The sequence below is a fragment of the Podarcis bocagei genome (genome assembly GCF_964188305.1).
Source record: "Podarcis bocagei genome assembly, chromosome: 1".
Lineage (NCBI taxonomy): Eukaryota > Metazoa > Chordata > Lepidosauria > Squamata > Lacertidae > Podarcis > Podarcis bocagei.
This window is the reverse complement of record NC_138125.1, coordinates 23,823,746-23,845,641: the sequence shown is the minus strand read 5'-3', so window position 1 is coordinate 23,845,641 and position 21,896 is coordinate 23,823,746. Positions and strand designations below refer to the sequence as shown.

Below are 21,896 nucleotides of genomic sequence, written 5' to 3'. Positions count from 1 at the left end.
CAAAGGAGTACAAAATAAATATTTATTTTCAGTATTGGGGCTTGACAGTAACTCAGTGATGGTGGCACATAATTTGCAGAACTTCCTATGCAGAACTTCTTATGATCATTCCCCAGTATCTTCAGTTAAAAGAAAGGACCATGTAGCATGTAATATGAAATAACCTTCACACAATAAGCCTTCACACAAAACCCTGGAAGGAATCTCCCAGTTAGAGCAGACAATGTTGACTAGATGGGCAGTCTCCTGGTATAATTCCACCAATTATAATACTATCAAATTATAATGCTTGATATGGGTAGTATGTGGGTCCAGCCATTGGGCAGCTTCCCTCCAACATGAGTAACTTCAGTTTCCATATGGGCAAGTCCATCCAGTTACAATTCCACCAATTATAATCCCACCCACTTTAAAATTGGATGTCCTTTATCCCACCTTTTCAGCAAGGTCTCGAGGTGGCTAACAAGAAGAGCATACCCAATAAAACAAGCAAACGCACACTAGCAACATGCTATAAAACAACTAGAAGCAACAGTTTGGAAACAAATAAATACAGAGCTGGTGTAGTTCAGATTTAGAAGAGGACAATACAGATAATCTAAAAGCAATTAAATGCCTCAAGATGCTTGAGAGAATAAGGTGGTCATTGCCTGCACATAACAGGTAGTAATGACACATGAAGGTATCTCAGGAGGGTGTCCACAGCATGGCAAACTCTCTTACCTTTTAGCCTGTGACTCAGCATAACCATATTGTTTGTATGCTTAACGCACCACAAGTTTAGAAGGAAGACAAGGAGCGAATGAATTCCAGGGCCTATTGATGGTGAATCCAAGTGTGGAAATGTTTGTCTTAGAATAATAACAACAGGGAAATGGTGTAGGGGTGGGGTGGGGAAGGACTTCTGTTCAAGGACCGCTTTTGTTTTCCTTCATTTCAGATTTCAATACCCAGAAATGTGTGTGGGCTGCAGCCCAGCTATAGCTGCAGACGACTTGCTGTATATAGCTGATGAGTGTTGCCGTACACCTGAATAAGTTTGTTAGCCAACCAGTTCATTAGGACCATCAGGATACGAAGGTGCATTCTGATTCCTATGTTGAATTGACTACATGTATTAAGATCTGCATCTGTTTGCAGATCCTCTTGGCTGATTTAAGGACAATCCATAGCTGTTCTCTTAGGTCTTGTCAGGTACTTGTTTTAGCTGTTCTTGTCTCCCCTTGAAATATGTGGCATAGATAATTTGCCTTCTGGTATGTTCTACTAAACATGATATACTCTTTCTTGAAAAAACAAACAAACAGAAACTGTCCCAGAGGAAAGGGGGGGAACTATTGGCGCACTACACTACCAATTTTGGAAGTATTAAATGCTGGAGTTCTTCAGCAGTAGTCACCATTTCCCTTTGAGGAGTGTGTGTGCAAGTCACCACTTGGATGAAAATTGTGATGCCAGAATAATTACAGTGGTGCATCGCAAGACGAAATTAATTCGTTCCGCAAGTCTCTTCGTCTTGCGGTTTTTTCGTCTTGCGATGCACGGTTTCCCATAGGAATGCATTGAAAATCAGTTAATGCGTTCCTAGGGAAACCGCCTTCAGACCAGGTCCGGGGACAGTCTGTCCCCGGACCTCTTCTGAAGGCTGGGGGGGGGGACAAGGGCTTTTCTTCCCACCCCCAGCATTTTAAAAAACCCCGGGACAGCGGAGGACTTCTCCGCTGTCCGGGCGATCTTAAAATGCTGGCGGGAGGCATTTTAAAATCGCCCGGGACAGCGGAGGACTTCTCCGCTGTCCGGGGCGATTTAAAAGCCCCTGGGAAGGCAGGCAGGGGGGACAAAGACTTTCGCCCCCCGCCCGCCTTCAGAAGGTGTTCCCGCCCCCCGCCCCGCTTCGGAGCAGCGTTCCGAAGCGGGGTGGCTGGGGCAGGTGTTCCCGCCCCCCCCGCCCGGCTTCGCAGCAGCGCTCCAGAGCCCGGCGGCTGGGGCAGGTGTTCCCGCCCCCCCCGCCCGGCTTCGCAGCAGCGCGTCCCGCTGCCCCCGGACCTCTTTTGAAGCAAGCGGCTGCGGAGAGAAGCGATCTCCCCGCAGCCGCTTGCTTCAAAAGAGGTCCGGGACCTCTTTTGAAGCAAACGGCTGCGGAGATAAGCGATCTCCCCGCAGCCGCTTGCTTCAAAAGTGGTCCGGGACCTCTTTTGAAGCAAGCGGCTGCGGGGAGAAGCGCAGCCGCTTGCTTCAAAAGAGGTCCGGGGGCAGCGGGAAGCACTTCCCGCTGCCCCCGGACCTCTTTTGAAGCAAGGGGCGGTGGGGAGAAGCGATCTCCCCGCCGCCCCTTGCTTCAAAAGAGAAGACCCGCTGTCCCCGGGGCAAGCTTCGTTTTGCGAAGCAAGCCCATAGGGAAATTCGTCTTGCGAGGCAACTCGAAAACGAAAAAACTTTTCGTTTTGCGAGTTTTTCGTCTCGCGAGGCGTTCGTCTTGCGGGGTACCACTGTATTCCCTAAGGTGTTTGTTTGTTTGTTTGTCTGTCTGTCTGTCTATCTATCTATCTATCTATCTATCTATCTATCTATCTATCTATCTATCTGCTCTGAATTCTGTCTACTCCTAATAGTTTGCCTGTTCCCTATCTGTACAGATTTGCTGTTGTTATCCATCTGTCTTGGGAGACCATGGAGGAGTGCATCTTTGGGGTTGAAGTCAACCTGTTGGAAGGTAGTCCTGCCTAAATGCATCTCCCCGACCCCTCACCTCTCCTAAACAATTCCCGAACAACTTAGTGAGCTCCTGACAATAAGATAGTTTAATAGATTTGGTGCAGACATCTCCCTCTGTTTGCAGAAGAGTCCCAAAGATGGGACTCTGTTGTGCGCTGAAGGGTGAGGTGTTGATTTTTCACAATCCTCTCTGCCACATGAACCATCTCCTCCCATTCTGTTCCATAGGGTTATTCAACCCTCCAGAGCAGATTTAGGGGAACGGCCATAGGGATGGGGTGAGACAGGTGTGCAGGGGGAAAGGAATGAGCTGCACATTTTCCTCCTCCCCCTTTCTACCTGTGGGTAGCATTCAACTGAAGATATGTCTGTATCCACCCTTTTGATTTTTGCCATAGGAACATAGGAATCTGCCTCATACTGAGTCAGTCTGTGGCTTTACACGAATGAGCAAATGTGTGGGTTCCCAAAGAAGGGATTGTGGCCACTTTCCCCCTCCCCAGTCATCCTGCTGGTGCTGCGCTGTGCCAAACGGGACTCTACAAGCTCTGGCAATCAGCTCTAACGTGCTGGGTATGGCATGGCTGCACCCATACAAAGAATGTAAGCAAAAATATGTCACCAGGTGTTATTGGATTGTCAGACTTGGACTGTGGGGAAGATAAGGATCTGGCACCCTGGCCAGATGAAGTTCTTATCCTCTGATCCAGACAAACTACAAGCTCCAACCAAGGCATGTCCATGGCTTAGTGCAGCAGAACAACCAGGAGAAAGCAGCCACAATCTCCTCTCTGGGAGCCTTAAAGGAGGACTGGCCCAGTGTGTCTTGCTGCATTTCTCAGTAGTAGTGCTTTATTGCAGAATGGTTTATGGCAGCACAACTGGAGCTGAAGCGGGTTTGCAGCACTTTTGCAGCACTCGAGTAGTTCAAGTTGCAGCATCTCAAGGAACATTAAATATATCATTGCATTTAACATGCCTGCTTTTTCCTTTCTATAATGTGGGGTGGAGGTGATCAGAACAGGAACTGTTGTGTTCATGAGGGGAGTCGTTGGAAGCAGCCTTCCTGGTACTAGCAGCAGCTTGTGGTTTTATCACAACTTCAAATGGGAAACTCCTTCTCGCATTGTGTGGTTCCAATCACACACACACCCTAACACATTAAATACAACCACAAATTTTATGCCAGGAATGGGTTAAGCTGAAAAACAAATAATACATTTGGTTATTTTAATTTACAACAATCAACATTTTTGGCCAGGATCTTCCAGATAGTTTAAACAAATGAATAAGTTACCTGTTGAGCACAGAAGGAACTAGTTTATTTATACTATTCTCAAAACAGAATAGTGTACTGTAGATAGTTGCAAAATTTATTCAGCTTGCAGAATTCAGTGTTTCGCTCTTCTGCGAAATTTTGAATTGTAATACAGCAAACTGTAAAAACCCTCAGACATAAATATGAAGCTAAAGATATGATTGTTTTAAAATAACAGCAATAACTTAGCGTTTGCATCATACATTAAGAGTATTCAAGGCTCACGTACATTGTCTCAGTAATTCTCCCAGCATCCCCGCAAGGCAGATCGGTATCATTCCCCACATTGCAAAAAAAACTTGTCTAAGACTACAGTTACCAGGCGAGTTAATGGCAGAGGTGAAATCTGAATGGAAGATTTTCTGATTCACAGCTCAGCCTCTTAGCCACTACACCAGTTTACAGATTAACTACTTTCGCCAAAGTTGAAAAGCACATTAAACATTCATGGAGCCTTTGATAACCATACCTATTTATAGAGCTGAAACTGACTTTACAGGTTTATCACCAGAGGCATTCAACTTTCAACCTTTTTTTGCCATGAGAATAAGTCAGTCGTCATATGTCCTGGAGGAGGCTAGTTAGAACATCTGGTTCTGCATCTCCTTGTCTTTATTAAGGCACCTTTCGGCAAGGGCACGCTTCTGAATTAATCTGTTTGTTGTGCAGTACAGGGAAGTTCTGTGAAACATGGGTGGCACTTGAATCTTGCAACAGAGATGTTCATTTGTATTTGAAATGGCTAAAGATCCTTATCAGCACTGTGAATAGCTTGTCAAGTCTAATGTGTCCCAATGAATGTCATGTTGGCAGGACATGTGTTACCACAGTCACGCATAAGAGTTAGCTGGGGAGTGGTTTTAAAAAAACACAACCTGACGTATGAGCTGGTTTTGTTTAGTAGTCTGTGTGATTAAGACTGTACAGCATTCCAAATTTACTCTAGTAAACCTTCACAGGGGAGCATTCCATTGGAAAAGAATTCAGTGTTGAATCTGTCATGCAGACAGACTGGATTTTTTTCTTCCAGTATTTAGTACTGTGAGATCCAAGAAATTATGGAATTTGTCATTTTCACAGCTGCTGCATGCTGACTTGTCCTCTTCATCAAGTTATCCAGTATGACTCCTGCATTTCATATATGGCCAGTCACTACAAACCTCTTTAGTGTAAATGTGAAATTAGGATTCCCATCCCCCTAATGTGCAACACTTTCCACTTGTTTACATGGTATTAGATAATCAGAATGACAAAAAAAACGCAATTGCCATTTTATTGCTCATTCGGTTTGAAGAAATCCTTGTGAAGCTCCTTGCCATCTCTTTTTGCTTTAACGACCCTGAACAATTTGGTATCATCAGCAAACTTGGCTACCTCTTTACCCCATCTCTAGATTGGGGGGGGGGGGAGATTTCCAACTGGTGGGCCAGATCCTTAGGTTTCCCCCAACCCCCATGGGTCATTCTCACAGGTGGACATCGGGGGACATAAGCTGACATATTTTTCTTTGTGCAGTTTGAAATCAAACCTTGTGGGCAAAGGCACAGGGCTTTGCAAGTCCCAACAGTCGGCTGACTCTTGGTGCTTGCAGAGCTCTGTGCCTTTGCAGGCATTGACAGTCATGGTGGGCTTGTAAAGAAACAGAGCTTTGCAGATCCATTTGGTCAGGGAGTTGGTTCTTTACCTGCCCAACACCAGAGAAACGCTCAGCTTGGCTAAAATGGCCAAATGGGGAGACCTCAGAGGTTCCCCACTGCTGCTGTAGATAAATCGCTTAGCAAGTTTAAAGGAGCAGCTTACAATAGAAAAGTGGATATGGGTTTCCTTAATATTTGTGCATGCTCATTTATGTGTATAGAATCATATTTAGAAATAATTATTATAATTTAAATAGAAATGCAATACATCTCCTACTGAGGAAGGCTGTGACCGGGTGATTTGCATACCTGCTTAACTTTTATTCAGGTGCTAATTGTTGATAAGCAACTTCAAGCCCAACACTTTTCTTGGGGTTGTCTTTAAACCACACTTGGACCCAATAGCCCTTCAACTATTACTATTACTATTACAATTTATTGCCTGCCCTTCACTCTGTGGCCCCAGGGTGGGTTACAACAATTAAAACACAGCATTAATGTTAAAACACAGTATTACATGATATTAAAGACACCTTACAACAACTTAAAATTACAAATATAGTGAACCCCCCTCAAAAAAAAAGGGACCTCAAGTGCCCAAAGCCAGAGCAAACAAGTGTGACTTCAGCAATTGAGGACTATCCTCTGTAAAGGAGGCTACATGGCCATCCTATTTAAGACATAACATGTTTGAGAACGAGTGTGCTTGAGTCTTGGATGCAAACACACACACCGCCTCAGGTACAACAGGAAAATGAAAGGATTCACTTCTTGGTTTACACTAACTGCAGTTTTCTGTTGCACCCAAGCCTGGACTGTGGTTAAAATTTGTACTTATGGTTTTATTTAGTCATTGTGGTGCAAGACAAAGAATCCAGTCCTTAACTCCATAGTGACATCGCTCACCCCGAGCTCCTCCACATCTTTCCCCAGCTACAGCCCGTGGCTCTACGGGGGGCCTCAGGAGTCAAATGTTGTTGAATTCTAAGTGAGCGGCGAGTATGCAGGGATGGTGGCGCTTCTATGCTCTCCAAGGACATATCTGCTGGCAGTTCTTCCCCTCCCTCCTTCTCCTAACACCTCATAACTTGGCAGCTCATCATTCTGCTGTAATTCAATCCCGTCTCCCTCTTCTCTTGAAACTACTGGAGAAGGGGAGGGTGATTCCCCTCCCCTTCCTCGGGAAGCAGAGGAGAGGGAGGGGGCGATTCCCAGCCCTCCTCTTCAGTCCAGTCCCTGACATTGGCCAAGATAGGGGTGTTAAATGTGTGCATTGGACTGGTACTGGAAGCTGAAGACAGAGGCATGATTTGCTCTCTGCTGACCCAGAGCTGTAGCTTGGGGTTTCCCTGGAACTGTAATGAAGAAGCAAGATCTATTGGGTGTGTTAATGCTGTGAGCCCCCCACCCCGTCCTATGCTCAGGTTGTGTATATGTGTAATACATATCCTATATATTACCCATATATCAAAAAAACCCCCACAGTCTCCATTAACCTTCATTCCAAGGAAAGTGAACCCTGGGTAAGTTCTGGAACACCCTGGAGTCTCTTGGAAATTGGGGTGCACAGAACAATACTAAGAAATGCTAAAATAATAAACCCCTGTGCATTATTGTAACTTCATTTTTAAAAAAATAATAATAATGTTCACATCAAAAAAATCACTTATAATTTTATTGGATTTTTTTTGTACAAACACTTTAAAGAACATTTCCACATTGGCATATTCAATGCTGTGTTCATTCACAATCTTTAAAAAATAATGCAAGAATTTTTAATTATTTTTTTTAAAAAAGCTCGGTTCAGATACAAATTAGTAAGGATTTGTGTATGAATCAGAAACACCAAAGATATGTAGTGTAAATTACATTATCCTCTTTGTGTTGGAAACTAGTTACATTGCAGTATCAAATGATGACCATCTGGATTATGAAGATGTATGTGTTGTTGATGGTGAGAATAGATTGTATTGACCCAGACAGGACCCATGATAGGGCAATGCTGGGGAAAGAGGTTCTGATAGGAACAGGCTTCTCAACAGCTACGGGTCACTAGGAATGGGGAACAGCCTCCATGTCACCGGTGCCTCAAGGTCACCTCTTTCCTTCGTTGCATGTAAGTGAATAATCACCATTTCACCCCTGTGTTGGATAAAGTGCTATACTTGGGGACACCATTGTGGCAAAAACCCATCTGGAAAATACTTTTTAGAATACTTCAAGCTTGTTCATTGCAATATTCAAGCTAGAGTATTAAATCGTGTTTGTTTTATGTACATATATGTTTTCCTTGTGTGCTGGTCCCATGAAATAATTGCCAGTCTATGTTGAAATGGTATATTCTATGAAACCATATTTAATCATTTAATGTAGGGGTTATTGAGAGTCCCAACCTAGATATGCAAACCATATTTTCTTTGGATCCACACAACGTTGCTTGTTTCACAGAAGAATTTGTGGAACTTAAAACACTGAAATTTAAACATGGAGATTGATCCTCTAATATTAACATGTTGCACAGCCTATAAGTTAAGCACAACTGGGCCCCGAACACAACTTCTAATGGTTTTGGAATATTCACGGGGAAAACTAACCAAGCATATAGATGCATTATAAATGACTTGAATTTTAAAATTTTGAACAATTTAATGTTTTAAATTCCTGAACAATCTATTCCTCTCTCAAAAACCTTTGTGAAAACTAAGCAAGATACAGTAATAGTATTAATAAATTTCATGACTATCTATTGTTACGCAGATCTGTTGAAATTATTTAGAAGTGCACATGTTACACTACTGGTGCTAGAAATCAACCCTTCAAACAATATTGGAAGAAGAAAACATGTTTTATGAAAAGAACTAGGAGCCTCATTCACAGTTGTATCCTAAATATAATTGGTTTCATTTTTTGCTCCCATAAATATCTTCTTGCTGTACCTCGCTGGAATTTTAGAAGAGCATTATTGTGTACAACCACAATAATCCCAGGTGAGGCACAGGCAATATCTTCGTATCTTAAATTTCCTAGCCCTGGCTGTCTTGGCTGCTGAGCTACCTTTGAAATTCAGAGCAAATGTGCTATTTGGGATGTGCATTAAAAGAGCAGACTAAGGCTGCAATCATCACCCCACTTGCCTAGGAGTACTCTGTTGGATTTAATAGGACTTACTTCTGAATAGATGTGGTTAGGATTGCTCTGTTAAGTCTCGTGTAACTAGTTCACATTAGCTAAATCCTATGTCAGCTCAGCCTTGGAAGCAATCTAATAGAAACAGAAGAGAGTGAAATAGTTCACATCTTGAAATGGTTAAGAATCAAGAAATAAAAAGTTCCCCAAAGCAAATAAATGTCATGCAACACAAAAATGGTTATTCGGGGCATGAGCCACTGTGTGTAGTTCATACAGAGCTACAGGTTCTCTTTCCCCAAAGGGAAATGCTCTATCCCAAATGGTCTACAGCTGCTGGTAGTAGCAGGCCATGGCATCAGACAGACGTATTTCCTACTCTGGTACCTGAGATCCTTTAATTGGAGAGCTATGAACTCTTGTGTGCGCTTAGGATGAGCGAGCCTGTCAATTTCTATTTCTCTCAGTTTCTCATTTTCCAGCCTTAAATTCAGTTCTCTGCGTTTCCACATCAGCCTGTGACTTTTTAAATAAAAAATACTCACGAAAATTCATCAGCATTTTAGTGCCAATTTCTCCTAATATACACATTTTTGTATGCTTTCTTCCCTAATATACACATTTTTGCAAGGCACTTCCCCCTAAAACACTGCATTTCAGCACGTCATTTTCACTGATACGTGCATTTATCTGCATACACATTATGTGGCTGGAGAAGAGAATCGCAAAATTCAGAGTTGTGTGAACTGCATTGCAAAATTTGGAGAAGTGCGAATTTAGAAAGATGGCTGTGCTTTAGTCAGCATATTGTTTCACTAGGTACAATTTTGCAAGTTTTGCTTTTAAATGTGAACTGAACGGAATTTCTCCCTCTGCCCCAACGTGTTTGCATTTTACCACTGAACTGTGCCACAACCCTAGGTATTGCTTTCCCTACTAACAGAAGAGAACAAAGAAGCCTCTTCTTGGTGTTCAGAATGCAGACTGTTTCTCAGAGCTACTGAAATGTGACCTGCATGTGTTTGATTTCATAGCGCAGCTCCTTATCTATGGCAGACTGTCTTGAGATTATAAATCACAAGAATTATAAATGGAGCCCAAATTGTAAATGGAGAACCAGGCCCTGTATATTTTACAATAAATATTTTAAACAGTACTAGTGATCTTTCCATCAAAACCCAGTGCCTGGTAGTGGCTGGGATCCAAAAAGATGCAACATGTGAAGCCAGTGGCTTGAGCATGTCCAGTGGGGTTTTTCAGATTTCAGCATCAAATGTCCAAGGCATGTTACAAGCACATGGCCCTGGATAGTGGGGGAGCTCTTCAACAAGCATATAGGAAACTGAGTCAGGCCACTGGTCTACCTGGCTCAACATCGTCAACACCAGCCTTCCTAAACCTTGGGCCCCCAGATGTTCTTGAGCCACAACTCCCATCCTCTATGATCACTGGCCATGCTGGCTAGGAATGAGTTGCAGTCCAACAACAACTGGGGACCCAAGGTTGGGAAAGGCTAGTCTACACTAACTGGCAATGACTCCAGGGTTTTAGACTGGGCAGAGGGTATCCTTAACGCTACCTTGAGATGCTGGGGATTAAACCTGGGACCCTTTGCTTGCAAAACAGATGCTCCATCACTGAGCCACTGTCTTTCCCTTCAGTTCTTTTGGCCATGTGTGACTACATGATTCTTCCCAAAGTTTTAAGGCAGAAAAGAACCCAGGCTGAAAAGAAGGAATTTTTTCTATGGGGGGGGGGGAGCAAGATGAATGATGGACAGTTTCTATAGAGACACATAACAGGGTCAGAACTGATGATTCCACAGACATTTTTGAGAAGGCGGCTGGTGGTTCCCTGATTCCACAAGTGTTAGCAGAAGAAAAAAGAGAGAGCAGAACAGCAAAAGCCAGCATTTCCCACGGTTTCTCTGGTTATTCTGCTAAACAGCATTGCCAGGATAAAGGGGGAGAACTTCACAGTTTCTTAAGCTTATAATCACACTGTATAAAAAGTTTTGGAAAGCAAGACAAAAGATTCTTAACAGCACATGATCATTGCAGGAAAAACGCCTATGGAATCCATTGGCAATATAATGCTTAGGTGGTTTCAAACCATGAGGAGGAGGTCTGGCCCATCGTAATATGAGCCATTATGGCAACTTTTATTGCTGATTTCATGTTGAGTTATTAGACGCACTGACTCCTGAGAAGAAAGTTCTGGCAGAAAAGGGATAATGCCCTTTTCAGCTGGTGTGTGTGTGTGTGTGTGTGTGTGTGTGTGTGTGTGTGTTTTACAAAATAAAGCAATGAAACTCTTGGTTTAGAAGGGATACTGTGATACATATATCCTCAGCCGAATGACGGAGCTTCCTCTGAAGTTGATGACAGTGTTAACAGTAATCATCTCCAGGTCCAAGAGAATGTCACGTGGCCCCTTCAGAGGACGGGTCATCACTAGAGTGGCACTGATAGGTCCAGTTTGCTGTGTGGAAGACACAAAAAGAGCTTGAGGTTTTAAATAGTAATCATCATCATCATCATATTGAATCTGCCATGCAAGATCCTATCCCACTTACACGCATGTAGAATTCTCTTCCCTCATTTCCTGATTTTATCTGGAAGATGTAATAAGCACCAGGGTAGCGGGACGTTGCTTGCATTTGAAATATATCAGATGGCACAGTGCGCCCTGAAACATCCATGTCTCTGTACAAAATGGTAAATGGCTGGTCTCTGCAACCAGGATTTTCAGCTGGGCACATACAGTGACTGGAAGAACAGGAATTGTTACTATTAGTAGTAGTATTGCCACCAAAAACAATGGAGAGTCATGCAGTACTCTGAAAATTAACATATTTATAATGGCATATGTTTTCCTGAATGAGTTATTCACTCTACTAATTATTATTGCTGCTATGTCTGACACTGAGCAAATTTCCAAAGAGAATTTGTTTTGTGTTGCTTAGCAAGAAAGGATACAGTGGTGCCCCGCAAGACGAATGCCTCGGAAGATGAAAAACTCGCAAGACGAAAGGGTTTTGCGGTTTTTGAGGTGCTTCGTAAGACGAATTTCCCTATGGGCTTGCTTCGCAAGACGAAACGTCTTGCGAGTTTGTTTCCTTTTGAAGCGGGAACTGGGCTGGCAGGGAGCGAGCGAGGGAGTGACCTACCTTTTCCAGAGGGATCCTCTTCTGGAGAGGGCACAGAGGCAGGTGGGCTAGGATCCAACGGATCTGGCTGGGTCTCTGCGCCGCCTCTGCCTCTCACTCTCCCCCTCCCCACGTGGCTGCTCCATTTTGCCCTAACTGCGCGAAGGCAGGAGGAGGCGGGACAAAGGAGGAGGAGGAGGAGGAACCCACTGCGCTTGGGCCGCCGCGAAGGCGCCTTTGCGGGGGTGAGAGAAGAAGCCGGGAGCAGCTGTCGAGACTGTGGGGAGCCCGGTGGCGTGGCGCAAGGTAACGGGGGGAGCAAGGGAGAGTCCGCGCCAGGCGCTTCGTGCGTCCGCCCTTGGTTCCTGGGCTCGAACTTCCCTTGGCACCTCGTGGAGAGAGAGGGAGAGGAGCGGGCTGGGGCTTTGATGTGGGACGCGGTTTGGCGGAGCGAAGACGCGGCAAGGCTTGGCGACAGAGGAAGGGGCGTTGTTTTCATGGGGAGGCGGGAGGGGGTGTCTTTGCCTCTTCCTGGCAACAGATCCTCCAGGCTGGGGAAACTCCTCCTGCTGGGGAGCGACCCGCTTTGTGCTTTGCCCGCTATCCCATTATAATACAGTACCAGGGTGCATCCGTGATCGCAAGACAAAAAAATCCACAAGACGAAGAAACTCGCAGAACGGATTAATTTCGTCTTGCGAGGCACCACTGTATCTAGTATCTGAATGCATAGCACAACCTCTGCATCCTCAACTTCAGTTTTCCCTATAACCTGTTTTATAATCTACACCCTGCTGTGTTACAAGTGTTTATCAACAAATTTGTGAAGTCAATCACCTGTTAGATTAACCAGTTTATAATAGTTAAATCAATCTGTTTATTGATCGATATTCCACAGAATACAAGACCTAAATTAATATGCACATACCATTTATACTTGGGTTCTTAAACCTTAAATGCATTGTTTTGAATCAAGAGAGGCACACAAACAATGTACCATCAACATCCTCTATGGAATAGCATTGAATGACAGCTCAACTTTGAAGACCTTTGAATGACTAATAAGGCCTTCTTCAGAAGCATACAGTATTTCTAGCTTAACTAGAAATACAGTTGAGTCTTTTGCCATCTGGTGGCCTGACAAGGAATTTTATATTTTGTGCCTGCTACTGTTAAAAGAAGCTAAGAAGCAGTTCTTATAACATCATCTTGGGGGCAGACAAGGCAATACATTGGCTCTGTTAAGGTCTGTTACCTATGCAGAATGGGACCAATATTGCCTTTTCCCTGCTCATTGCATCTATCATCTGATGAGTGGGAAGGAGCAATCTGCATCTCCATCAGGGGCTAGGCAGGAATGATGGAATCAGAGTGCAGATAGAAAAAGGAATAATAATAATAATAATAATAATAATAATAATAATAATAATAATAATTTTTATTTATACCCCGCCCTCCCCAGCCAAGGCCGGGCTCAGGACGGCTAACAAGCAATAATAAAAACAAGTTGAATGAATACAACTTAAAAACAAGATTAAAATACAACATTAAAATATTGAAACATTAAAATATTAAAATGCAGCCTCATCACAGGAGGAGAAAGGAAAAAGAAAGAGGGGTGAGGGAATCAAATTGGCTCCAAGCCAAAGGCCAGGCGGAACAACTCTGTCTTACAGGCCCTGCGGAAAGAGATCAGATCCCACAGGGCTCTGGTCTCATGAGGCAGAGCGTTCCACCAGGCTGGAGCCAGTGTTGAAAAGGCCCTGGCTCTGGTTGAAGCCAATCTAACTTCCTTAGGGCCCGGGACCACTAGGGTGTTGCTATCTATGGACCTTAAGGTCCTCCGTGGGGCATACTGGGAGAGGCGGCCCCGTAGGTACGAGGGTCCTAGGCCGTGAAGGGCTTTAAAGGTCAAAACCAGCACCTTAAATCTGACCCTGTACTCCACTGGGATCAAGGGGATGCGGGATCAAGAAGAAGACAAACCTATTCCTGCTGAAAACTCTTGTGTGCAAACCATGCTGTGACTAAAACAAGCTGGGAAAGGGACATCAGTTTTAGAACCTCTGCTTTGCATGTAGAAGGTGCCAGATTAAATCCCTGGCATCTCCAGATATGGCTGGGAAAGGCTTCAGCCTGAAACCCCAAAGAGCGACTATCAGTAATTCAGAAGCAGCTCACTGGCTGGGGTGAAGATGCTCTGCTAGATTCCTGGCAGGTTGCTTGCTGGGAGGTGGCTGGTGTGGTGCAGATTCACTTGTAGGAGCAATGGAAGCCATGCCAACTTCCCTGTCACCTCACCTGTCCAGGTAAACAACCATGACCCACCTGTGTGAGAAAGCTAGTGCAGTGGCTGCACTCAACAAAGCACTTCTGCAGCAATGCTGACCTAGCTGGACCTATGGCCTGACTCTGCCTAAAAGGCAGTTTCATATGTTTCTATGTAGAAAGGAGTGGACTTGAAGTGAGTGATGAGATATGTAGACTGAATAAAGAATGCCATGAGGTCAGGGAAGGTCTACAACTCATTTCATCCTCACAAGGATTCTGCATATTGTATGTACTATTATGTATAGGCCGTTAAGAGTTAGATTTTTATTTAAGCTAAGGGCCAGATACACAGCAATAGACCTGGGTTTGCCACTGAGTATGCACTCAACAATGAGCCACAGGTAGTTCTAGCTTCTTGATGAGCATAGCCATGTGAAACCCATTTTTCCAGTTTTCTGTCAGTTACATTCTCACTTCATGCATACACCTAAAGAGGAATCAGAGAAAGATCCCTAAAATCTGAATTGTGTAATGCAAAGCTAGCAGCAGAAAGTCCAAACAGCACATGCCTCTTGAAGAAGATAAATAGCCTCCTATTTCTATGAAGATATTACTCACTTTTCACTGATCAGGATATAAGGCTCCTCACACCTTATTGGGTCTAGGCATTTGAATCCTCCTTGGACATTAAAACATGTTTGTTGCAAGGTACAAGTGTGGTTCCCAACGTCACATTCGTTAACATCTAAAATGAAAAATAAAATAAAATGAATATTAGTATATTTTAACAAGTGTTTTAACCCCATAGCACTTGTGGCACAGAATACTATTTAACTAAAACACATCTCAAAGAGTCTTGCAAGATGCTACCTATGTATAATGTCCAGTAGGATGTACTGTAGTGTTTAGAGTGCTTTCAGGGACTGAATCTCCACCCACAAAACTCACTGAGTGACTTTAGTCATACTTTCTCAGTCTAATCTATTTCACAGGGTTGTTCTGAGTGTGTGTGTGTGTATGGATCAACCCAAATATTTTGACATGTCTGAATGTACCCAAAGAAGAGGAGGACAAAGGAACAGCAAACGAATATTGGCTCAGCTTCTTGCAAATGTGAGATCATACAATTCACTGCGGATCATGTCAAAACTCTCAAACTCTAAACACAGGGCAACAAAGCAAGCACGTAATTAAAATTCATTGTGATGTCTCCTCAAGGAGTTATAGAATTATGAGATAAAGCTGTGTTGGGTGGTGTGTGATCTAGCAAAAATTGAAGGGAATTAGGGGGTTTGACCAGGAGGTTTCATTATGGCCCCCAATTACCTTTTCTCCTTTAAGTGGGGCAACAGTGACCTAGCCATGTAATTCAACTGGCCATACTCCATGTTTGTTTCCCCACCAATGTAATCAGTGTGCTGAAGGAGAATGTTGATGTGAGCTAAGGCACTGTGATGACTGGTTCATACTTGATAAAGTTTCTTCATAACTGCTTCATTCTGTGTTATCAAAGAAGCATATACGCAACTGTGTTGGAGAATTATTTTAGCATGAACCAGGATGTACCTGTGGGACCCAGCAACATCCTCTCTGACTGATGCTGCACTTTCCATTACATTATTTACACTGACTGACCTTTCACCATCTGGGCCTGTAACTCAGGCACAGTCGATTGTCTGGAGGACTTATGCTAACTGCATTTCTGCACAGGTTGAAAGGAAAACTTGCTGAGCTTAACTCTTGCTATGTTGGATCCAGTGCAAACAACACTTTCCAATTATGCTTGGTAGAGGGGGGAATGCTATATACACCCAGAAGAACTGGTTGCTTGGTAAGGTATTTTAATGAGTTCACTGCTGTCCACAATTCAGTAGTAAACAAGCATGTTTAGTATGGAGTCAACTCTCTCTATTAAGGTCATTGGGAGATTTGACGTTTTCTTCACAGTTGGAGCAGAAAAAAAAGGAATAGCATGGGACCTGTTATGTAATCCTTAACTGCACTGGAGAATGCTTGCTTAGGCCAAGAACCTTGTGAACTGTAATGACACCACACACATAGTTATGTGTTCAGCAGCATTGCACAATAGCTCCCAACATGCATTTCTAATTGCTTAGACCTTATGTTCATCCTTTGCTTCATTAACTATTATTTCGAGAAAAAGGTTAATGTTTTTTCTTGTGTTTGTTTTTTAATTAAAAAAAACACCAGCTGGCAAAATGTTCTTACCTTGGCATCGGATATCATCCAGAAGAACGTAGCCAGCAGGGCAGAAGCAGTAGTAACTACCTGGCTGGTTGACACATTCATGCTGACAAAGAAATTCCGAGAAGCTGCATTCATCCATATCTGTAAATTTGGGATTATGAAGAGTTAGCAGTTCATTGGTGATAGGTTCAGACCATTACCTGCCAATATGAGTAAGTGGTTCAACCTATGTTTCTCAACCCATTTTCTAGTTTTATGGTGCTTACTGACCCTCTTAAGTTGCCCTTGAGTTTCATTGGAGGCCGCAACCATGGACCATCTCGTGACATGAATTCCACCTAAACAAACAGAGGGCAGCCCATCTCCCATCATATTCCCTGCCATATATCACTTCCTGAACCAGTCCCGTGTGGCAAGCACAAGCTGACTTTATCCACCATGCAGCTTATGAGACAAAGGAGCTCTCCACCTATGTACCATTCATGCTTTGTATGCCCACCCCTGCCACTCTGGGCCCACATTGGGAAGCTGCCTATCTAAAACTGTCCTTTCCTAGATAAGGTATTCTGATGCTGCCCTGCCCCTTGTAACGCTGCTGGATTGTGTAAATCGTGTTATATAATCTACAGCCATTAACCAATTTTAGAATCACTACAGATGTGCCAGACTAGGCCAGCAAAGGGTTTCACAATACTAGGATGACTAAGCAAACTTCCAAAACGTTGATTGAAACCAGATTTTATTTGGTATATTTGGGGAGATGTGCACAAACTTTAGATTCAGAAGAAGCCCACAGGATTAAAGCAATTCCAACGCTGAGCCAAAGTGAAGAAAAGCCAAGCTGATTTATTCCCTTTTGACGCTAATGTGAGAGGAGGTCAAAGGAATCTATGGGCAACACCAGCACTATTTTTGTACAGGACCTTGCAATTTTAGGTGCGATAACAACACCAAACAAAATAATATTTGGGGATTTGGGTTTGACAACTAGGCAATCTAATCCCAGAACTGGCATGCTGTATCTCTTAGGGAAATCATTGGGTTTTGTTTTTCCCCCTTCCTGTGATGTCTGCAAATAACAAATGCAGGCAGATGGTGAAAAATGGAGCATGTCTAGTAGCAATATGCCAAATTAGGAACTGATCCTCAGAAGTACCAAAATTAACAGTTTAGCATGGAGTGTACTAATTCTTTAGCAAGTACATCATGATGTTGAAAAAGCTCTACTGTAGGCAGAAATACCAGCTCAAATGCTGTGTCTGGAGTACTGTTTTCCCTTTAAAATGAAATCTTGCCCAGATGAATGACCTAAGGCAGAGGAGGCCATGGTGGCAGGTGAGGTGGATGGCAGAGAGGCCACCAGGAAGTGAAGCCAGAGCAAATAACAGGCAGATCCGACTTAAGTCTAGATTTGCCCCATCCTGCTCCCTACAAGAGGCAACCTTGGACTAAGGAGGAAGATGTTGACAGGCAGTGCCACCGCCTGGGTTAGGTGTAAGAACTGGATGGGAGGCAGCGCCCCATTCTCCATATTAAACCGCCTGGGTTAGGTGCAAGTGGGAACTGGATGGGAGGCAGCGCCCCATTCTCCATATTAAACCAGTCTCCACTGAAGGAAGGGGAACCCTTTTCAGCCCAGCAGCTGCATCCCTTCTAGGCATGGCCTAGGCAGAGGGAGTGTGACTTGGGGAGAGTTTTGAGGGCCAGTTGGAGAGGCCTGGAGGGCCACACTCAGCCCCTGGGCCTGTGTTTCCTCACCCCTAGCCAAAGAGGTTCCCTGTCTGCACAAACGGAGGGTGGTCTTCAGCTAGATTTAACTCAGAGCAGGCCCACTGAAATGAATGAACATGACTAAGCTAGGTACATTAATTTCAATAGGTCTACTCTGAGTAAGACCCACCCGGAGTGTTCTTTTTACTGTAAGCCAGGCAGTGTTGCATCTACTTATGGTAAATTGGGGGGGGGAGCATTTTTCAGAGATGTGTTTTTCCCAGAGCTTGACTCATTTAACTAGGCACAGGAGACCATTTCAGAACACAAACAGGCTTAACTAATCATTTTCAAATTAAACCAAGTGTATAATAAGTGTTCCATAACTGAAACAAGTATGAAAGCACAAGAAACAGCCGTATAATCCTTGTTGCAGTCATATACTTAAATTCATTGACTTCAGTGATTTAAGGTCACTGCCAACACACTTGGGGCAAGAACATGTGTACTGTAAATGCTTCTTTAGTTCCCCTGCAGGAGGCCAAGCAAGGTCTAAGGTTCTACAGTTAAGAGGCACTGATTTAACAAAATACATATACCCACACAATCCTGACCACCTTTACTTGTGCTCCATTGAAACCAATGGAAATAACTGCTTGAGTCCTACATTTTGTGGGATTAGATGTTCCTGTTAATCCTTCCTAGTTTCATCACTCTAACCTTCCATGTATACTTGAAGGAGCATCTCCACTTCCCATCGCCCAACTTGGATATGGAGGTCCAGCTCCGAGGGACTTCTGGTGTTTCCCTCATTGTAAGAAGTGAAGTTACAGGGAACCAGGCAGAAGGCCTTGTCAGTAGTTGTGCCCTCCCTGTGGAACACCCTCCCATCAGATATCACACAGATAAACAATCATATGACTTTCCATAGACATCTGAACGCAGCCCTGTTTCAGGAAGCTTTTAATGTTTGATGTTTCGTTGTGTACCTTTATATTTTGTCGGAAGCCACCCAGAGTGGCTGAGGCACCCCAGTCAGATGGGCAGGGTACAATTTGTTGTTGTTGCTGCTGCTGTTATTAAAACAATGTAAGTACATGTGGAAAAAACGTTCTTTCCCCTAAAAGCCAAGATAATAATGCCCACAATTTTTACTTACCAGTACAGCTAATACCATCAGCCTCTAATTCATAGCCAGGGTCACAGCGGCAAAGGAATGAGCCATAGGTGTTGACACAGTTTTGCACACAAGGATTGTTGGTTGTACATTCATTCACATCTGTGGGAAAGCGGTATCAATCACTTTTTTCAAGGCTCTAGTTTGTTTAAGGCTTACAGCAATGAAAAATAACTTCTTAAAATTAAAACCTGCTGAGATGATTTTGGCTACAAAAGAGAGAGAAAAGTAACTGGAGTATCTTCTTCCCTTGAGGCAGGGATGGGGACTTCCAGATGTTGTTGGACTACAACTCCCATTAGCCACAACCACTATAGCTTGTGGTCAGGAATGGTGGCAGCTGTAGTACAATTACATGTGAAGGTCCATAAATTCCTCATCCCTGCCATGACATTGGACACACAGCCCACAGAAAAAATAAATAAAACATAGCTGATCTTTTGTCTCTGAGAGATGTTCTAAAGGTCATTTCTGGGAGATGTACAAATCACCACTTTAGAGAGAAAGCGGTGACAGATGTGTGAGTTAGTTGCTCATTCTCTTTGTGGAACTACTTTATGGCAAGTAAGAATTACTCCTAGTTTTCCCAAACTGTCTCTGTACATGAGGCCAGAGGGAGCTACTCTGCCAAGGGAACCACTATACTCAATGGGCAACATGGGGTAGTACACATCGGACGCTGACATGCAAACAAAGCTACAGTGCTGGAAAAGTTCAATTTACCACTGTGACATCTTGAAAAGATTCTGCATAGTCTGTTTGGGTTCAGACCAATATGGCAAACAAAACTGAAGAGTATCCTGCAGGTGCTTCCTTGTTTATCTACAAGTTTTAAGACTCTGACTGCTTCAATCATAACAAAACCTGGCCAAAAGCAGCAGGATGAAACAAGGTGGAAAGGGCAATGGATGAAGGCGTGTCTGTGACTGTAACAAACTGTAGCCTTAACTCTTAAGATTACTTTTTATGGGCATATTGCTAGGAGATTTCCCCCACCCCACACTCAGGACCAGAGAGCTTTGATGATTTTGCAGCTGAAGGAGAACAAGGACTTTCATAAAAGAAAATTGCAAGAACCACCATGCATTAAACTTCATAAATGTGTTTAAGGCTGTGAGTAAATTGATATTGTGCTTAGTGATCTGCACTGGCTGCCTGTTGCTGCTCCCAAACCAAACTCAAGGAAACCCTAAAGAGCGTGGGACCAGGCTACATAGCAGAATATCCCCCCTGCTGAAAGCCACATTGGACTCCCTCATAGGAGACTCTGCTGGCCGTAACATAGCCAGTGGATTGTCGTCTGAAAACACCATGGAAACGGGCCTTTTCAGTTGTTATACCAACCCTCTGGAATACCCTCCCAAAGAGATTCGGAAAGCTCTATCAGTTGAATGTTTTGCTTAAAAAGTACTGTGCTCTCTGGTCTTCTCTCTCTCATGCACAAACAGTACCTTGGCATGATCTTCCGTCTTCATTCAAGATAAATCCTGGATTGCATGTACAGGAGTAGGAGCCTGGTACATTGGCACATAGCTGCTGACAGTAACCATAGCGACATTCATCTATGTCTGCAAAGAAAAATGTGAACAACAAACGAGACTATTAGTTGCACCTGTCACACAGTGAAATTTATAACCGCATGCACCCCGAACAACCATTTGCTAAGAGATCTCATTATTTCAGTGTGAGCAAAGGCTGTATTGTTCAGGCCCATTACTTTGCACACAAAATCTTCTTTCATTGAACCCTGTAATCTCCCTTCCCCATTGGTCTGTCCATGCCTGCCTTGAGTCCACAGATGCTGTTGGATTACAACACCCATCATCCCTGACCATTGGCTAAACTGGCTGGAGATGATGTAGTCCAACATCTGGGGTCTGAGTTTGAAGAACTGAGGATTATGCAACTCATTGAAGGCCAACTCATACCAACACTCTCCTCATGATGCCTTTTGCTTTTAGTCCAGATCACTGCATGCACACACCCTGTATATCAGAAGCACAAACCATGTTTTTAATATACCATCATAAACCTAATGGTGGGCTGAGCAAGCAAAATCTCTTGCATGGAACAAGCTGTACAAAAAAACGAGGCACTCAGTTACATGAATTAGCACATTGATTTTAATCTACGCCTGTTCAACAGGGACTATGTTTGCTAATAGCTTCTAGCAGACTAGTGTGTTGCTGTACAATTAATAAACATGGAAGCTGTAATATAAAAATAAAGCTGCTCACTGTTCATACACCGTCAAAAAATCTTTGGTCTTAATTTGTATTTCTCAAGTTTTATAAGCTCGTAATGTTCCAGTGTGGTATTAGAAAGAAGCAGAGCAGAAAATATCACACTGTGAGCACGTCTGCAAAAATTATGTTGCAACAGAGGAAGCTTGACAACTGAGCAGCGACTTTCCCCCAGCTGTAAAAAAATAAAAAAGTTACATTTAAAAGAATGCTGCACTGACTTGCATGGTAATAAAAATCTTTGCTGGTGTGAAAGCAGCAGCAGCAGCACTGAGGCTTCTTCACCACCTCTGGACTCTGAGAATGGGCCAAAAGTGTCCTCCTTCAGAGATAGCATTCAGAA

General features: G+C 43.5%; 1 protein-coding gene across 2 annotated transcripts in view; it reads right to left on the bottom strand.

The window, feature by feature from the left end:
- Positions 1–7,317: 7,317 nt before the first annotated feature.
- The window catches only part of FBLN5 (fibulin 5), a 61,151-nt gene continuing 46,572 nt past the window's right edge, over positions 7,318–21,896 (bottom strand). For both annotated transcript variants that reach the window (XM_081173866.1, XM_081173867.1), the window contains 6 exons: positions 20,762–20,878; positions 19,293–19,412; positions 16,445–16,564; positions 14,834–14,960; positions 11,372–11,564; positions 7,318–11,277 (listed from right to left, as the gene is read on the bottom strand). In XM_081173866.1, coding sequence (XP_081029992.1) covers positions 11,116–11,277; positions 11,372–11,564; positions 14,834–14,960; positions 16,445–16,564; positions 19,293–19,412; positions 20,762–20,878 — 839 coding nt within the window. In that variant the 3' untranslated portion in view covers positions 7,318–11,115. The remainder of the gene's footprint in view (positions 11,278–11,371; positions 11,565–14,833; positions 14,961–16,444; positions 16,565–19,292; positions 19,413–20,761; positions 20,879–21,896) is intronic.